The sequence below is a fragment of the Pristiophorus japonicus genome, chromosome 5 (assembly GCF_044704955.1).
Source record: "Pristiophorus japonicus isolate sPriJap1 chromosome 5, sPriJap1.hap1, whole genome shotgun sequence".
Taxonomy (NCBI): Eukaryota; Metazoa; Chordata; class Chondrichthyes; family Pristiophoridae; genus Pristiophorus; species Pristiophorus japonicus.
In genome coordinates this window covers 164,230,066-164,247,339 of record NC_091981.1, presented here as the reverse complement: position 1 = coordinate 164,247,339, position 17,274 = coordinate 164,230,066, and the positions used below count along the sequence as shown (strand labels likewise).

General features: G+C 43.0%; 1 protein-coding gene across 6 annotated transcripts in view; it reads left to right on the top strand.

The window, feature by feature from the left end:
• The window catches only part of ppp1r9a (protein phosphatase 1, regulatory subunit 9A), a 424,704-nt gene extending 412,168 nt beyond the window's left edge, over positions 1-12,536 (top strand). For 5 of the 6 annotated variants that reach the window (XM_070881066.1, XM_070881067.1, XM_070881068.1 and 2 more), the window contains one exon: positions 8,289-12,536. In XM_070881066.1, the coding sequence (XP_070737167.1) occupies positions 8,289-8,507 (219 nt within the window). In that variant the 3' untranslated portion in view covers positions 8,508-12,536. Of the gene's footprint in view, positions 1-8,265 lie in introns of all 6 variants that reach the window. The other variant, XM_070881069.1, reaches the window with a different exon arrangement.
• The last annotated feature ends 4,738 nt before the right edge of the window (positions 12,537-17,274 follow it).

The window sequence follows — 17,274 nt, the reverse complement described above, 5'->3', positions numbered from 1 at the left end:
TGGGAAGACCTCTTCACTCCAGCCACCGATGTCTCCCGTGCTCAGGCAGAGCAAAACCTCACCTTCACTTGGGCCAGGCACCAGAGAACAGACCAGCACAGCACCTGAGGCACAGACCGTCCATCACAACTGCGTGGCAATGATCTGACCAGAACGATCTAAAAGTACCTTCCGGGCTCCTGTGGCAGGACTCTTGGGGAGGAAGATCGAATTCACAGGCACTCTTCCAGCTTTTGTGGCAGAATCGCGGGAGAGAAGGATCAAGGCAGTCGACCTCGAGGACAGAGGCAAGATGGCGTCCCTGCTGCAGTGAGGTGCAGCGTGGCTGAAAAAAAAGATGGCCGTGGCCATACCACGAGGTGCAATGCTGAGGGAGCAACACGTGGTGTCTAACAAAGGATTTGATTGGGGTAAAGCCAGCAGGGTTCTCTTAAAGGAGACCTGCAACCAACGGAACTTAGAGACATTGTATGCTTGGCAATCAATGTAACGAACCGATTAAGATTGTGAACAAAATGTTGTTGTGAGGTGTCGGTACTAGTCCTAATGTAAAGAACAAAATGTTGTTGCGAGATGTCGGGAATAGAGTGTCCCCAAAAGTAGCAAACGAGCGAATTCGGGCGGGTAAAGGCACTGATCATGATGCCCTGCCCCAGGTATCCCCACAAGTTATAGGCCAGCAACCTTGGGAGGGTGAAGGCACTGATCCTGATACCCTGCCCCAGGTCTATCCCACGCTGCAGGCACCCGATGACACTATATGCCACGGACCTGGAAATGAAAACGGCGCCAATGCGTGCAGTCGGCCGCCATTACCCATCACCCGGCTGGAGATGGCGCAGCCCCCAGACCCAGTCGCTACCTCGGCCACATCCGGGAGCGAAAGGTCAGAACCAACGAGTTCCCCAAACGGGACCTGGAGTAGCCAGGTTCCCAACACCGTTAAAGAGCAGGCAGAAGATTCTGCAGCCCTCAAAGGAGGACAGGGGGGCCACACACATCTGTGGCTCTGCCCACCACTAGGCAACGGCAAAGGCCCCGAGTCCTGGCAAGGTGAGTGAATCAAGCCCACCCCGCTAGCAGGGAGCACAGCGCCACTATCAGACGAGTCGGACCCCGTCCGGTTGCTCTGGAACCTGCGTCCTCGCATACCTGTACTGCTACCTCAGAACTTACCATGACTGAACCATGAATGCAATCTACCCAATCCTGGAGCACGACCGCAAAACGTAACGAATATAAGTCATGATACAAACTGTAACTTCATTTCTTTGTACTTACACTGTGTCTGATCCTGTATGTTAATGTCACGGGCCTGCTGCATGATCTCGCTGTGGGGGGTGCTGGAAAATGGATGTATGTAGCCATGGACACACACATGGATCACATCCAGAACCTCCACTGGAACCTCCACTGCATCATCGAACCATCCAAACTGGTAACCACTACCTAACGTTGTGGCAAAAGGACTTGGAGGTTAACAGGGAGAGATCCAAGCCAAAGCACAGCCAAGGTGCAAGGCCTATTGGCACTTAAGTCTGGGAGAGCTAAGCCAGACCACATTGTGCAAAGGTAATTGCCACAAAGGATTTGGGGGGAGAGTGATATTATATAGGCAGACTATAGATTTGGTCTCTGCATAGTTGCATAAGATGGAGACTTGTTACCTGATGTATTATCAATAAGGTTTACACTGTCTATATAGTATGCTGGCACCACTAGAGGGTGCAGCTGGTGGAGGGGCTGTCCACCAGAAGGCACTGTGGTGGGAGACCTGAGGGTCACCTGCACAGGTGTGCAGGGCCCAGTATAAAAGGCTTTGTGGAATCCTAATTCCTGAATATGTTCCAGTCTGTCTCCAAATCATCAATCTCTGTTGAAATTGGGTGCCCAGAATTGCACGTGGTATTCCAAATGTGGCCTCAGTAATGATCTATGCAAGGTCATAATAATTTAGTTGAAATGTCAAATTGTAATGTATCCCAGTACATAATTAGGATCATTAACAATTCACATTGATTGGGTACTTGAAGCGAATGTTCAGTAATTACATCCCAGATCATTTCCCATCCATTGGATTCCTCGTCAATCAATTTAGTTACCTCCTACAAGGACTACAGTAGGTTAGTGAGATGATCTATTGCTTATAATCCATGTGCTTTATAAATAAATATTGATAGTATTCTGTAGATTGCTGTTGAGTATATTGCTCCATTGTGTCTCTGTTGGCTCTCCGCTAGCTCAATCCAAAACTAGTTCCACTGCCTTGATCTCCCCCCATATCTTCCTTTACTATCTACTCTTCCATGCAAATATGTAGTGGTCTCTGCCTCAGCTACTCCCTGTGCCAAAGCATTCCATGCGGCAGCAATTCCTACATGAAGAAATTCAACTAGCCTCTCTCCTAACTCCCATAGTGACTACCTTAAATTGATGACCCTTTTTCACCCCAACCAGAAGAAATAGTCTCTGCCTTGTTATATATGCAGACTATAGATATACTCTCTGTGTAGTCACTGGATAGTTGCATAAGATGGAGACTTGTTTACCTGATGTACTATCAATAAGGTTACACTGTGTATATACTATGCTGACACCACTAGAGGGTGCAACTAGTGGAGACTGGTGTTTCCTGCCCTGATGGCAGGGGCTGTATAAAAGGGTAGCCACCATGTGGCTGCCTCACTCTGAAGTTACGAATAAAAGACCAAGGTCACTACAGTTTGAGTACAACACATTGCTTCGTGGAGTCATTCATACGTGCATTACAGACATAACAGACACTATGCAACTTTGAGGTAAGTTGTTTTTGGGTTCCTGTACAGTTTATTTGAGTCGTGGCTTGGTGTAAGACATTTAAAAAGTTGGATTAATGTGCAGGGAAGGTGTTGGCTCTTAAATGAAGGTCTCTGACTACACCACATGCACCTGTCATTGTGGCTGTAATTACAGTCCCCCTCTCACTGCAGCATGACAGGGAAATGAAGCAGAGACAGCAAAGACAAGCTGCTCACAGAGGGAAGAGGAGGAGTGCTCTCAGCAGGAGGACTTACTCACCTAGTATCCTCAGGGAGCACTTCTCCTACCTGCACCTAAACCAGGAGCAGTGTATTCGGAGGCTCTGCTTCAACAAGGAGGTGGTCACAGAACTCTCCCATCTCTTGGAACCAGACCTACAGCCTCAGAGCAAGGCAACAGCGGCTCTGTCAGTGACACTCAAGGTGACCATGCACCTGAACTTTTTCACCAGTGGATCCTTCCAGGTTGGAGCAGGCAACATACCTAACATGTTGCAATTTTCCATGCATCGTTGCATCCAGGATGTCACAGACGCTCTGTACTCCAGGACACGGGACTTTATTTTCTTTTTTCTGAACAGAGAGAAGCAGGAGGAGCGCACACGTGGCTTTGTCAGGATATCTGGCTTCCATATGGTGCAGAGCACCATCAACTGCACACACTTGGCTTTGTAGGCATTGCGTATCAATCTTGAGATGTTCTGTAACCACAAAGGCTACCACTCACTTGATCTGCGACCACGCCCAGCACATGATGATGAATGCCCAGTATCCTGGCAGCAGTCATGATGCCTTCATTCTGCGCCATCCACTGTGCCAGCAATCTTCTAGCCACCACGTCAAACCCAAGGGTGGCTGCACGACAAAAAGGAATATCCGCTCTACACATAGCTGATGACTCCCCTCCGCAACCCCACCACATGTTGTCAGCAATCATATAACGACAGCCATGTTCCCACAAGGAACATCATCCAGCAGACCATCGGGGTGCTCAAGCAGTGGTTCCGCTGCTCAGGAGGAACTCTCTAGTACTCGCTAGAGTAGGTGTCCCAATTCGTGGTGGTTTGCTGCATTCTCCACAACTTAGCCATCATGTCCATGTCACCGTGGGTTCCGCAACCACCTCAGCAGGAGGCAGAAAGGAGGAGACAGCATGCAAATCTGTGTTGCGGAGGGGCTGTCCAGGAGTGGATCATCAGACTCCGATTCCCCTGACTGAAACGCCAGATCCCTATTGCTCAACAATTCCCATCTTACCATCCCTCTGTCACAGAATATCACAGCATCGTCTTGCGCACAATGCTGAAATGAAAGCCACTATAAAACATTCCAAACATAATTTATAAATGAATAATTCCAATTTAAAATTACAAAGTCAACTAATCATCCTTGTTCATTCCCTTAGTGTCTGTCCTTCATGTTCCTTTGCTTATTTTAGTGCTTTTACGCAGTGCTGCAGTGGAAGGCTGCTGACTTTAGTTGGGGACAATGCAGATGGCCTTGAAGGACGACCTCGAGCAGCTATGGGCCTAGAAGGCCCGGCTGTAGACTGCACGACCTTGGCATGGGTGGCTGCAGTCTGGGCTGGCTGACGGGCAACTGCAATGGCACTGCTGGAATGGGAGCTGTGGGAGTATGAATGCTGCCATCCTGAGAGAGGACAGCAGGTTCTTGCTCCACAGAGCCACTGTCACTCCTCCGGGGCAGTGCCTCAGCATTCCTAGCCATCTGTTGGAGCACAGGTTGCTGGACTGCAATCCCCTTTCCACACTTGTAAGCCCAGCCATGATGGCAGCAGTCAGAGCTTGCGTGGCAGCAAGCTGAGCCAGCACGGCAGGAGTCTGAGCTTCCACTGCAGCACTCCGACGTTGAGTCGCTTCTGCTTGTGTTGCAATAGAAGCTACGACATTGCCCATCACACCCAGCATCATGGCTGCATCCACCAGTGCTCCAATGGAGTCGCCCATCACTTCCATCCTAGAAATCATGGGCTCCAAGTTCCGCACAAAGCCTCCTGCAATGTTGGAGCCGGACTCCTCCATGCTCCTTGACACTGACAAGAGGCTCTCTGGCAGGCTTGCCATTGCACGAAGCATTTCTGCACTATCAAGTCCTCATCTGAGTCCTGTGCAGCAGAACTCGTGAGCAGCCTTGCCCTCCAGGGAGCTAGTACCTGCGCTATCCTTTCCCCCGGCCTGGCTGTAGCCCACCCGATACTACCCTCTAAATTATGCGCAGTGCCATTTTCTGAGCTGGTGCCTCTTCTCCATCACTCCTCCTCTACATCTTGCTGAAAAGGTTGGACTGCTGGTAGTTATTGGGTATCTGAAAAGAAAAAGCACAAGAGTCGGGTTTTGGTGAGGTGAGGGGGGAAAAGCAAGATGCCCATGAATACACCATCAGGAGGATCAGGAGCATACAGTCATCATCAATGGTTTCAGCCTCACCCTGTGCCAAGAACTCACTGATGGCCCCTCCAATTATTTCCAGCAGTCACCTCCATGGGGTTAGGTTGTGCGGCCGTGCTTGCCCCCCCTCCCCTGTCTGTTTGTTCCTGCTCTCTCCAATTGTGAGTAACCTTGGCCTGCATAAAGAAAGGGAAGTGTGTCAGTGAGTATGGTGCAATGTGTTTGGATGATGTGCCTGTCGTGGTTGAATAGCTGGCATTGTTTGCAAGGTGTGAGATATGGGTGTGAGGCTTGCAGCAACATGTGAGGGTGAGGTGAAGCTTTGATCGTGAGGGGTATGCGTCATGATTGCTAGAGATTGTTGGCAGGTGAGTGATGGGGGTGTCGTGCATTGAGCAGTGTGTGAGGCTAGTGGTGCAGTTGGTGTAATATGGCATTTGAAGTTGCATTCGCTAACCTTGACTTCTCGAATGAAGTCATTAAACTTCTCGAATGAAGTCATTTAAACTTCTTCCAGCACTGGATCCAGATCCTGGCGGCAATACTGGTGGCACTGATGTCTTCTGATATTTCCTCCCACTGTCTTACTGTGCCTGGAAGGCATTCTGCACCCCTGCGGGTACAGGACCTGCCTGCTCTTGAACACCCGCTGCACCAAGGTTCCAGTGCTGCATCGGAGAACTGAGGTGTACGCTCTCTCCCCTGTTAAGACATATTGGGAGATAAATTTGCATTGTTTGCGCAAATGATTTCTCACGCGAGGCCGCTACCGCCTCCCGCAAAATTCCGCGGAAGTTAGGAGAGGCACATACCGGCAGGGCCCCACTCCTGCCAGTGTGCAGTGACCTGTTTTCAACCCTGGAGCAAAGATTCAGTAGCGGCCACGGTGCGATGTCCACGCCAGCCTCGCAGATCGCGAACTGGGCCGCACTTTGCTCTCAGGATAAAAATTAAAGAGGTGCATCGCGCCATTTTTTTCCCCTGGCCGACTTACAGCCTTGCCTTGTGGAATTTGTGGGGTCCATGCCACCATTTTGTAGCCCGCTTCCGCTGCTGCCACGGCACCCTGCTCGCCGATGGAGAAGTGGTGGCCCCTCGCCCCATTGCAGAGTTCGCAGCACGCCCTCCCCTTTAATGGAAGGGGTGGGCCCTGTGCTCCCGGGAGCGTAGTGCTGGTAAATTCCTGCGGTTAGCACCCCAGTTCCGCCCCCAAGAGGAAGTGGAGCGCACAACATTGCGCTCCACTTCCTCTCGGGGACGGTAACCCCAGTTTCGCTACTGGGGCAGGACTTCTTCACGGGCACAGGAAGCCCTACCTCGCCTCAGTTACTGCCCCCAAACGGGGCACTACTGAATTTCGGCCCCATTATTATTGCTCTAGCTCCACGAACAATTGAGGTCCTTCTGAATTAGAATCTCCCGTTTAAGAAGTGCAGAGCAGCCTGTGACACTCCAAGCAACATTTAAATAGAAAGCAGATTACAAAGGATATTGGTCCCCTTGTTGAGCGCTGAACCAACCAACAGCGCATTTAGTGCTGAGTTCAATGCGCCAATCATGGTAATGAGCAGGCAGCACGAATTTCGCGAGCTGCCTGCACTACTTTCAACCAGTGTGGGAAGTTTGCGCATTGTAATCCCCATGCTTGTTTTCTGGCCTAATCACATGTTGCCCCCTCCACCTTCAATTGATGGAACCATTGTTTGATGGACTATTGGGTGTGTCCATCCTGTGATCAGGAGGATGATGGCATTATGCTTGCACATTTTATGGTAAGTTGTGCTGTTCACCGTACCATTATGTAAAGTTTCTTGTACCTGTTTTCTGCCGAGTGAGGGCTCAAACCCACGCTTCTTGGTTGCCTAATGATCAACTTGTAACTAACCTCTTTGGGGAAGAGTGGAGGTAAGTGGAACAATAACAAAATGCTGGATACATTCAGCAGGTCAGGCAGCATCTGTCGAGGCAGCACAAGTTAGTTGACGCTTTGGGTGCTGAACCTTCCTCATAATTGCAGATGAACAGCATTTAAAAAGGAACAGAACAAGAAAAAGATGGAATAAAAATACACACACAATGGTCCACACACAAGAATATAACAGTAGAATGACCTGTAAACACTCAATGCATCGATCAACTTGTATTCTTTTGACAGATGCTGTCTGATCCACTTGAGTGTCTCCAACATTTTTTGTTGCTTTTTCAGATTTCCAGCGTCTGTAGTACTTTGCTTTTGGTTTGGGTAGGTAAATGAAGTCTCTATAGCAGCCAAGGTGACATGCCTGACAACGGAACTGAGTTGATCCGCCAAGGCAGCCTCGGTAATCTGATAACTGAATCAGGCAGATCTACTGTATACTGGAGCACTGTTGATCAGGCAGCCTGAATCGCTGGTAGAACCTCGAGAAGTACACCTATCAATGGAGACGGAGATTCTTCCAATTCTGCTCCAGATAACACTGCAAGTCAATGTCCAAATGCTAACTGAGCAAGCAGTAAAAGCTCACCTGTGCTCTTATTGGTAAGCTAGTTATTGGTTTACCTAGTTAAAATTCAGCAGTATTCCTCTGCACCCTTGAGGTTTCTTAGCATTGACTTTTGCTAACCTGCACCTTAGTTCTGTGACCATAGGTAAGTGGGTATTGTACCTAGAGAAGCTGAGTATTCACTCCATGTCAGGCAAATCAAGATTTAACTTACATTTCTCAGTAATTCTATTTGGTGATGTGTTGATGTATATATCACTCATTTGGCTGACTCGGGGAAAACAAATAAGCTACTTGCTTTGTATGAGTATTAGAATATTTGACCTGCAATCTTTACCAGTTGTTCCCAGACTCCGTCTTAGTTTTGGTCAGTCCAATAAAGCCTCATCTGTCTTCCTTTTTCAGTTCTGACAAGAGGTTTCTATCTAAAAAATTAATCTGTCTTCTGTCTTTACAGATGCTGGTAGAATTACTGTGTACTTTCAGCAGCTTTGTGTTTTAGTAATGTTTTTGCATCCAAATGCTAGGGTGGATGCTCAATCCAAATCCTTGCTTATTTTATTTTAACTGCAGTTCTAAATGTTTCTTCACTGCAGGCATTGGGTGTTACTGCTTCTCAAGATCGGACAATCATCAAAAAGAAGCTAAAGGAACTGAAGTCATCAGTTGAAAAAGCACGTAAAGCGCAAGAGAAGTTAGAGAAACAAAAGGAAAAACAGAGAAAAAAGGAACAGGAACAGCTTCTGAAAAAGAATAAGAAAACCAGCAAGTCGTCATTTCTAGCAGCAGAACCTGACACTGAGGAAGGCTGTTAGAAGTTCTGGGTTATTAAGAAAGACTGAGAGGGTTTTAATATTAACCCAGACTGCAGTGTCCTGTGCAGCAGAGCTGTTAAAATGTACAGATTTTGAGAAGAATGCACTTCAGATCTTAAATTTTCAAACACCTCAGAATTAGTGATGTTTTGGTAGCCATCGTAAAAGGACCTAAAATCGTGACATTTTTGTACTACTGTTAGTTTACCATTACACACACTGGCACCTATGGAAGACTTTTGTATTACTTTTGTGATTTCCCCTTGCATTAGCACTAAACTGAATGAAGCCTAAATGAGGGATCTGCAAAACAACATGTCTGACAAGTTATCAGCTAAAAAACAGAGGAGGTTGAAAGGTCCATACAAAGTACAGTCTAGTTAGAATTGGAAGTTAAGGCCATACAAATGTAATATCTATTTTCATGCAGTCTTTAAAAAATGGGATGTGGATAAACTTTGTCCCTTTTTACGTATTTGTACAAGAATATTTCTCCAGTTTAAATGAAAATAATGTTATTGTTGGTATTTAGCTGCCAATTTTTTAAGTTTAAAAAAGAGAAGGAACTTGGTCCTTTCATGAATTGCTGCCTTTTCCCAGAACCTTCATATCTTTGAGAACTAAGAGTTTACAGTTTCACATAGTCTCTGCATTACATAAAATGATTGTATGTGCAAATCGTTTTCTCATCAAAATGTTTTACCTCCTGTAATGCAGAGGGCCTAAAATAAGCAATTTGAGACCTGCATATTGCACTGAAATTCAGTGGACTTAAACTCCTGAGCAGAAGCTATACCCCAGTAATATTTCTTGCAGTACCACTGCGTGATGGAAGATATAGCTGTGGGTAAGGGTGAATACCCATTTTACTCCACCAATAAGAAAGCTTTCGTAAAGATATAAAGGTAATTTTCGCAGTGGTCGAATATTATTACACATTCCATTGTTCTGTATTGAATTTATCACACATGTTTCATAGTAGTTCACTTAAATGTTTCAATACTCCCTTTAAAGTCACATGTAGATAACTCAGCGTTTAGCTGCCATATTGAAGATTTTCCAAAGCGGGGATAAGATTTAAAACAGATTAGATATGTTGGGCCAAAATATAACTTAATTTATAATTTGTTATGGAACTAAAGTTTAAACTGGCTAAGTGACAAACTATAAAAACATTTTATGTGGGATTTTATATTGCTGAAGATCTAGGGCTTGGTAGTTTGATCTGGGAACAGGGCCATGTTTTTAAAAAATCTGTTCAGTTATTGCAGAATGTCTACAGAATATCACTTTTTTAATTCCACATATAAGTGGTATAAATTTAGTTATGTGTCACTTCAGCAAAATCAATAGGAAGATAACGCATTAGAATTTTTGGGTCTGAACATAAATTAAGGACAGTGCAAGCATATTTGCTATTGTCTATTGATTTTGTTTTTAATGGTATATGTGCATTTGTGCCTCTAATGATTTGAAACCTATCCCATTTGCCTGTGTCTGATTATCTCTCAGCTTATCCTGTATTGAGTTCAATTAGCTGTAAAGTATCTGACTCCTCATTTGGACATTACTGAATCAATGCCCCAACTTCGTAAGATATAAAGGAAAGTATGTTTCATAACATTGATATTTTATATGTGAGCAATATTTCTTTTAGTATGTCCACATAGTATCTCACATGGCTTGGGGGTTAGTCAGATAGCTTTGTTGAGATAATCTTATGAGAAACATTACTACTTTGGAGAGAAATGTAAAAAATGCCCTTGTGCTTCATAAATGTAGCTTAGAATATGATCTATATATCTAAAAATGTAATTTGTATAGCCCTTTGTAGGTTTTTTGAATTAAACCCATTCCCTCTTTCTGGGTTATGTAAATAAATTTGTACCCATGTATTGTACACTGTAAGCAGAAACAATGAGCATCATTAACGAATAACTGCAATGAATGGCTGAAAAGTACCAGTTTCCTGTCTTCTCCATCACTGTATAGTCTGTATTTTGTTTATAGCTGCTTCAGTCATCGGTTAGAGCCAGTAGTTCACATTTTATTTAAAGCAATTAAAGACTGCACAGCACCAAAAAGTTGAACATATTTTCATATGAAATTTTGATAATGAAATATATTCCTCAACATGTGGCATTATGCACTTTCACCATAACTGTTTTATGTTCCATTTTACTGCTTTGAAGGTATTTTCGTAGCTGAAAATTCTTAATTTTAATGCAAGAGCGCATTAGAACTAAGTATGGGCATTTAATTAAACTAATTTAATGGCTTGGTTGTAGGCCATTTCTCCTGTTATCAAAAAAGTTCACTATGATTCACTATGTAGATGAGTTGCTGCATTTCTGTTTTTCAGATGGGTGTTAATGCTTTGATTCAAAGCGTACCAGACTGATTCATCTGTTATTCCAGAGATTCATCAATAAAGCTTGATTATTAGCAAAGATGATATGTTCTAAACATAAAACTGTACCAACTAAGATAGCTCTACGATGGTAAATCGGTTGGGACATTACTCAATTTGGGCTACTGATTTTTTTCAGACAAGTGCTGTGATATACGATACTTCACTTGTATCTTCTGGCTACTGTGCTGCATTTGGGTTGCCCTCTATATTTCTCTTCCCCATTTGGTACAATATTTATTTCTGTTGCTTATTGTTAAGATGTCATCTATCTTTCTCAGTTACCCTTTCTTAGCTTCCTTGCAGCATCCAGCAGGACAGGTAATCTCACTCTTCCACCCCATTGATAAATATTGAAGCTTGAGAAGAGAAGGAAATGTAATGTTAGGAGTAGCAATTCAATAATGCTCTACAATGAATTGTGCATATGCCTTTCAACTATTTGGGCCAAAGGGAAGTACTACTGATCTGAGCAGACCAGAAATGTTCAGAATAGCATTGTTCTGCTGTATTAATTTGCCTTTCCTAGTTGCAGTAATGAAGAAACTCTTCCTTTCATGTTCCCATTTGTCGTAATGTGCTATTTGTCATGCTTCATTTAAGTTTTATCAGTATATATGATTGTCTAAGTATACCAAATCCTGGAAGTTAATGACTTGTCATGTTAAATAATTTGTCTGGTATGTTTTTAAACAAGCAAAGTGCTGTACAGCTCCCTCTGTTGTATGAAAGGATAAATATTCCAGATTTACCACGAAAGGGAAAACTGCAAATAGGTAGGTAACAAATTGCTCAGGCTATACTGCAGTGCTCTAATTAATTGAATCAGCCAATCTGATATAAATTATTTTTGGGGACATTTTCTGATTGTGGAGAACTATTAACTGTTAAATGTTCTAAAGCTATGGGGAAAGAAACTGAAAATAAACTTTACATACAATTAATTTTAAAATAAATACCCAAAACAGTGAAATAAATCTAGCAAGCATATTATGAGGTGGCGATAATGATCCGTAATAGGAAGGTATGATGCATCACCTGCACAGAATGAGGGATTTTTTTGGTATTTAACATAAACTGTGTTAAAGGATGTTGTGTTGGTGTTTTTGCCTTTTTCTGAATTGTGCAACATTTAATTCATTTTGAAGTAATACAGTTCCATGTAGCTCAAGAATGACTGGGCAGCTAACAAAGAAATGCACTGAGGATGTTGAAATTGTTTTAAATTGCTCGGATGTACCTTCTATTTGTATTACATAAGCACCACAAGATGGAGGAAGTTACTTTGAGTAAAATGTGTACAAATAGCATGGCGCTTGGTGTCTGATTTGAAGACACATTAACAAGGTTCCTCTGACTGCATGATAATGAAAACCTTAGTGCCATGCCTGAACCTAGTCCTCTGTGCTTAGTGATGTACTGTATTTCTATGTTGTGTTTACAAAATTACATTCCTCAATGTTTTATTTCAATGTTCATGACTGATGGGAGCTTTATAATGGCTAGTTTGTCCTTTGTTTTCCTTGATTTAAAATGCCTGTGATGAACTAATGTTTGTTAATGTAAATAAGCAACTTGCCAATGAGTAGCATTGTTGTCGGACAACAAATGCATTAAAAGTAACAAGAATTGAAAAGTGTTTTAACTATGTGTTTCTTTCACATTTTATGTTTCACTGTCCTTGAAAGATGCTTCCACATAATAGTTTATTCATAGTATTCTCACTGAGCATCCACCTCTACTCTAGGATAATGCTGAATTATCTATGGCTGGGATTTTGCTGTCAACGGAGAAGGGACGGTGTTGGCCACTGGCCTTGAAGAAAACTGCCCACAAAGATATAGCTGGTTCTGTGGTGTCGATTTCCTCTATTACATTGTCAATTTCATTCTGGTACCATCTGTAGGGGATCTGTGGCATCCAGTGAAGTCATCAAGCAGGCTGATCAGCCAATCAGATTGAAGAATTCTCAGACAGCAAACCAGGAAGTAAAAAGCACTGATTATCATTACTTTATAATCATTTTACAGCAAACAAAATAAAGATTGGGACAGTTACATGTGATTAAGGTAGAAGCTGAAGTATAAACAAACTTAAAAATTTAAATTTTTGTCATTATTTTGAAAACCATGGGAATTTTTATCGTAGAGTGGAGAAAATGAGACTCCAGAATTATTACATTTGTTTTTCAGGGCCAGAAAGGTTGTTCAGCAGTAGCTATAACATAGTGCACTGCTAAAAGCTCACTTATACCTCATTCAACAAGGCTTAACTTTCTCACATTTTTATAGCGAGAATAGTGCGTAAAATGTTGAAGTTCACGTCAAATAACTGATTCCGTGCTGATTGTATCTGCGAATACTGCCCCCCCGAAGAGCAGGGTATCAACTTCTGGATTTCCGCGTTTAACGGCGCAGGTGCGGATGCCAGAAGTAGCTGTCAGTTTCACAATGTAATGCCAGCGAGCGCTAACAATTTCATCATCATTACAACCACAAATTCTTGGCCATTATCTTTCATAGTGCATATATGAAAATACCCGGGCTTTTAGAGTGCACCAAATTGTTTCAATAATTGGGATTTTGACACTCCATTTAAATTAAATTTGCTTCAAGCCTACAGCATAATTTAATGAGCTGCAAAAGAATTGCACTGGTCTATAACTGGCCCGTGATCTTGCTGGTTAGTATTAATTCATATTAATGTCATAAAACCAGGATACACCAACCAAAGCACATCGCAAAGTTAAGATTTAAAGCAGCATAAAGTTTTCAACATGATCACAGATTTTCAGAAAAACAATAAATTATTTTAGTAGCCATTTAAAATACTCTTGAATTAAAATGCAATGCATTCAGTGCCGAGGTAACAGGATTCCATCACTAAACTGGAACCTGAACTTCAGTGGGGATTTATGTGGATCTGTCGGCGCACAATTAGTGTGTTTCAAAGACGCCCAAAAATCTGCCTTTACTTGAATCAATCTTTGGTTAGAAGTTACAGAAAGCTGTAAGACAATGAGAACTATGCAGGTCTTTAAACATCTCATAGGGGTGGTGATTTAAACATTTTCAGTTCTACTTAAAGGCAAGTTCTGTAGCATCGGATTATAGATTCCTTTCATTGCATGATCTTGTGCTTTTTTTCCATGAGTGCAAGGTTTTACAAGATTTCCAGAGTGGTGCATTTATACATTTTAAACAGCTGCATTCTCAGCATTACTGTAAATGTAATAACCACTTTCTCGTTGCATTTTAAAAAAAACCTCTATCAATTTTATGAAGTGCAAGATGGAGGTAACAAATTGCCTAAGCACCTCATACACCTGGCTTCACAACGGACTCGAGTTCTATTCCTCCCTGGAGAGTATCTGGCACCGCCTGGCTGTCGGGCACTTGGGAATCCTGACTCCCAAGTTATGCTATCATTTTGTGTCAACATGCATAAGAAGCCACTTCACATTGACCGTGGCCCAGGTTTATAAAATCAAGGAGTTCGAACTGATTGTCCGAATAAATGTTAAACCTCTTTCACTCCAGATTGCAATTTTGTTCCATCTGATGTAAAGTTCGAGTGGGGTGGGGCAGCCTCCCTCACTTGTGCTTAGATTGGGGACTAATAGCTGAGTTATACTGGTACTTCAGTGTCAGTGCAGAATTATAACCACATCAATGCAAATGTAGCAATGTATCTGCAGCCTAATTAAGCATCAGAATCTCCTGAGTCTGAAAGAAAATTGAGATTTGCTGTCATCTGAAGATGCAGAGTGATCAGCAGAGCCTCATATTCCTCAATCACCACGTACAAAGGATGTATTTTAAAAAGTCCTAGAAATGTAGGGAATAATCCCGCCCCTCGCCAACGACTGGCAGGAGGTGTGGATTAAATTTGGGGGAAATGAGACACCCAACCTCAACCCACCACAAATGCACCGACTTCCATTTTAAAGCTGGTTGTTTTGGGTCAGCTGAGTAACCCGGTCTACAGAGACAGGTCGGTAACCATAATATTTAAATGAGGCAGTGTGCCTCAGATTTTGTCCTCAATTTAAATTTAACGTTGGCGGGCTGGGTTTTCTAAGGTTTCCCACTGCTTCGGAAATCCGAGCAGTTAAAGGGAGGCAGGAGCTGCCGGCTACAGCACGTAAGTGATTTTACAGCACTGCTTCTGGGCCAGGAGGAGCAGGAGTGCTTCCCCCTACCCTGCAATAACGTTTTTCTATTCCCCCACATGCAAATAAAGACTGCCAAACATGAGTCAATACACATTGCTGACTTTCTGGCCATTGTCTACTCCAGAATAGGGTCCACCTGCTGTAAATAAAACTTAGGTTTCTTAGCACAAGGCACTATTTTCTGATCAGCTCTTCTGGCGGTATTACCATAAAGTGAACAAATGCACTTTATTTCCAGCTTCAGAGGACTGCTGCATGTGCTCAGCAGAATTTAATTTTATAGTTTATAAAGAAAGTAACAATCATACACTTTCAGCGTTAATGCTATAACTTGCTTTAAAATAAAGACACATGAAGTGTCTTTAAAAATAAAGTGTCAGCTGTGGCTCAGTGGGTAGTACACTCGCCTCTTGAGTCAGAAAGTTGTGCGTTCAAATCCCATTCCAGGTAGTTGAGCACATACATCTAGGCCGACACTCCAGTGCAATGCTGAGGGAGTGCTGCACTGGCTGAGGTGTTGTCTTTCAGATGAGATGCCCTGTCTGCTCTCTCAGGTGGATGTAAAAGACCCCATGACACTATTTTGAAGAAGAGAAAGGAAGTTAGCCCCGGTGTCCTGGCCAATATTTATCCCTCAATCAACATAACAAAAACATTATCTGGTCATTATCACATTGCTGTTTGTGGGAGCTTGTTATGCGCAATTGGCTGCCACATTTCCCACAATACAACAGTACTCCAAAAGTACATCATTGGCTGTAAAGGGCTTTGAGATGTCTGGTGGATGTGAAAGGCGCTATATAAATTCAAGTCTTTCTTTACAAGACCTCTTTCATCAGGAGAGCAAAGTAATTGAAAAGCAACAGTTTATTTTGAAATAAAAGGCAATAGATTGGAAAACTGCAAATGTAACACCCCTATTTAAAAAAGGAGGCAGACAAAAATCAGGAAACTAGACCAGTTAGCCTGACATCTGTCGTTGGGAAAATGCTGGAGTCCATTATTAAGGAAGCAGTAGTGGGACATTTGGAAAATCATGATTCAATCAAGCAGAGTCAGCATGGTTTTATGAAAGGGAAATCATGTTTGACAAATTTTCTGGAGTTCTTTGAGGATGTAACGAGCAGGGTGGATAAGGGAGAACCAGTGAATGTGATGTATTTGAATTTCCAGAAGGCATTCGATAAGGTGCCACATAAAAGGTTACTGCACAAGATAATAGCTCACGGGGTTGGGGTAATATATCAGCATAGATAGAGGATTGGTTAACTAACAGAAAATAAGAGTTGGGATAAATGGGTCATTTTCTGGTTGGCAAACAGTGACTAGTGGGGTGCCGCAGGGATCGGTGCTGGGTCCTCAACTATTTACAATCTTGGATGAAGGGACCGAGGGTAATGTAGCCAAATTTGCTGATGATACAAAGATGGATGGAAAAGCAAATTGTGAGGAGGACACAAAAAATTTGCAAAGGGATATAGACAGGCAAAGTGAATGGGCAAAAATTTGGCAGATGGAGTATAATGTGGGAAAATGTGAGGTTATCCACTTTGGCAGAAATAATAGAAAAGTAAATTATAATTTAAATGGAGAAAAATTGCGAAGTGCTGCAGTACAGAGAGATCTGGGGGTCCTTGTGCATGAAACACAAAAAGTTAGTGTGCAGGTACAGCAAGTAATCAGGAAGGCAAATGAAATATTGGCTTTTATTGCAAGGGGGATAGAGTATAAAAGCAGACAAGTCCTGCTACAACTGTACAGGGTATTGGTGAGGCCACACCTGGAGTAATGCATACAGTTTTGGTATTTAAAGGAAGGATATACTTACATTGGAGGCTGTTCAGAGAAGGTTCACTAGGTTGATTCCTGAGATGAGGGGATTGACTTATGAGGGTAGGTTGGGCCTATACTCATTGGAGTTCAGAAGCATGAGGTGATCTTATTGAAACTTATAAGATAATGAGGGGGCTCGACAAGGTGGATGCAGAGAGGATATTTCCACTCATAGGGGAAACTAAAACTAGGGGACATAGAATAAGGGGCCACCCATTTAAAACTGAGATGAGAAATTTATTTTCTGAGGGTTGTAAATCTATGGAATTCTCTGCCCCAGAGAGCTGTGGAGGCTGGGTCATTGAATATATTTAAGACGGAGATAGACAGATTTTTGAGCGATAAGGGAG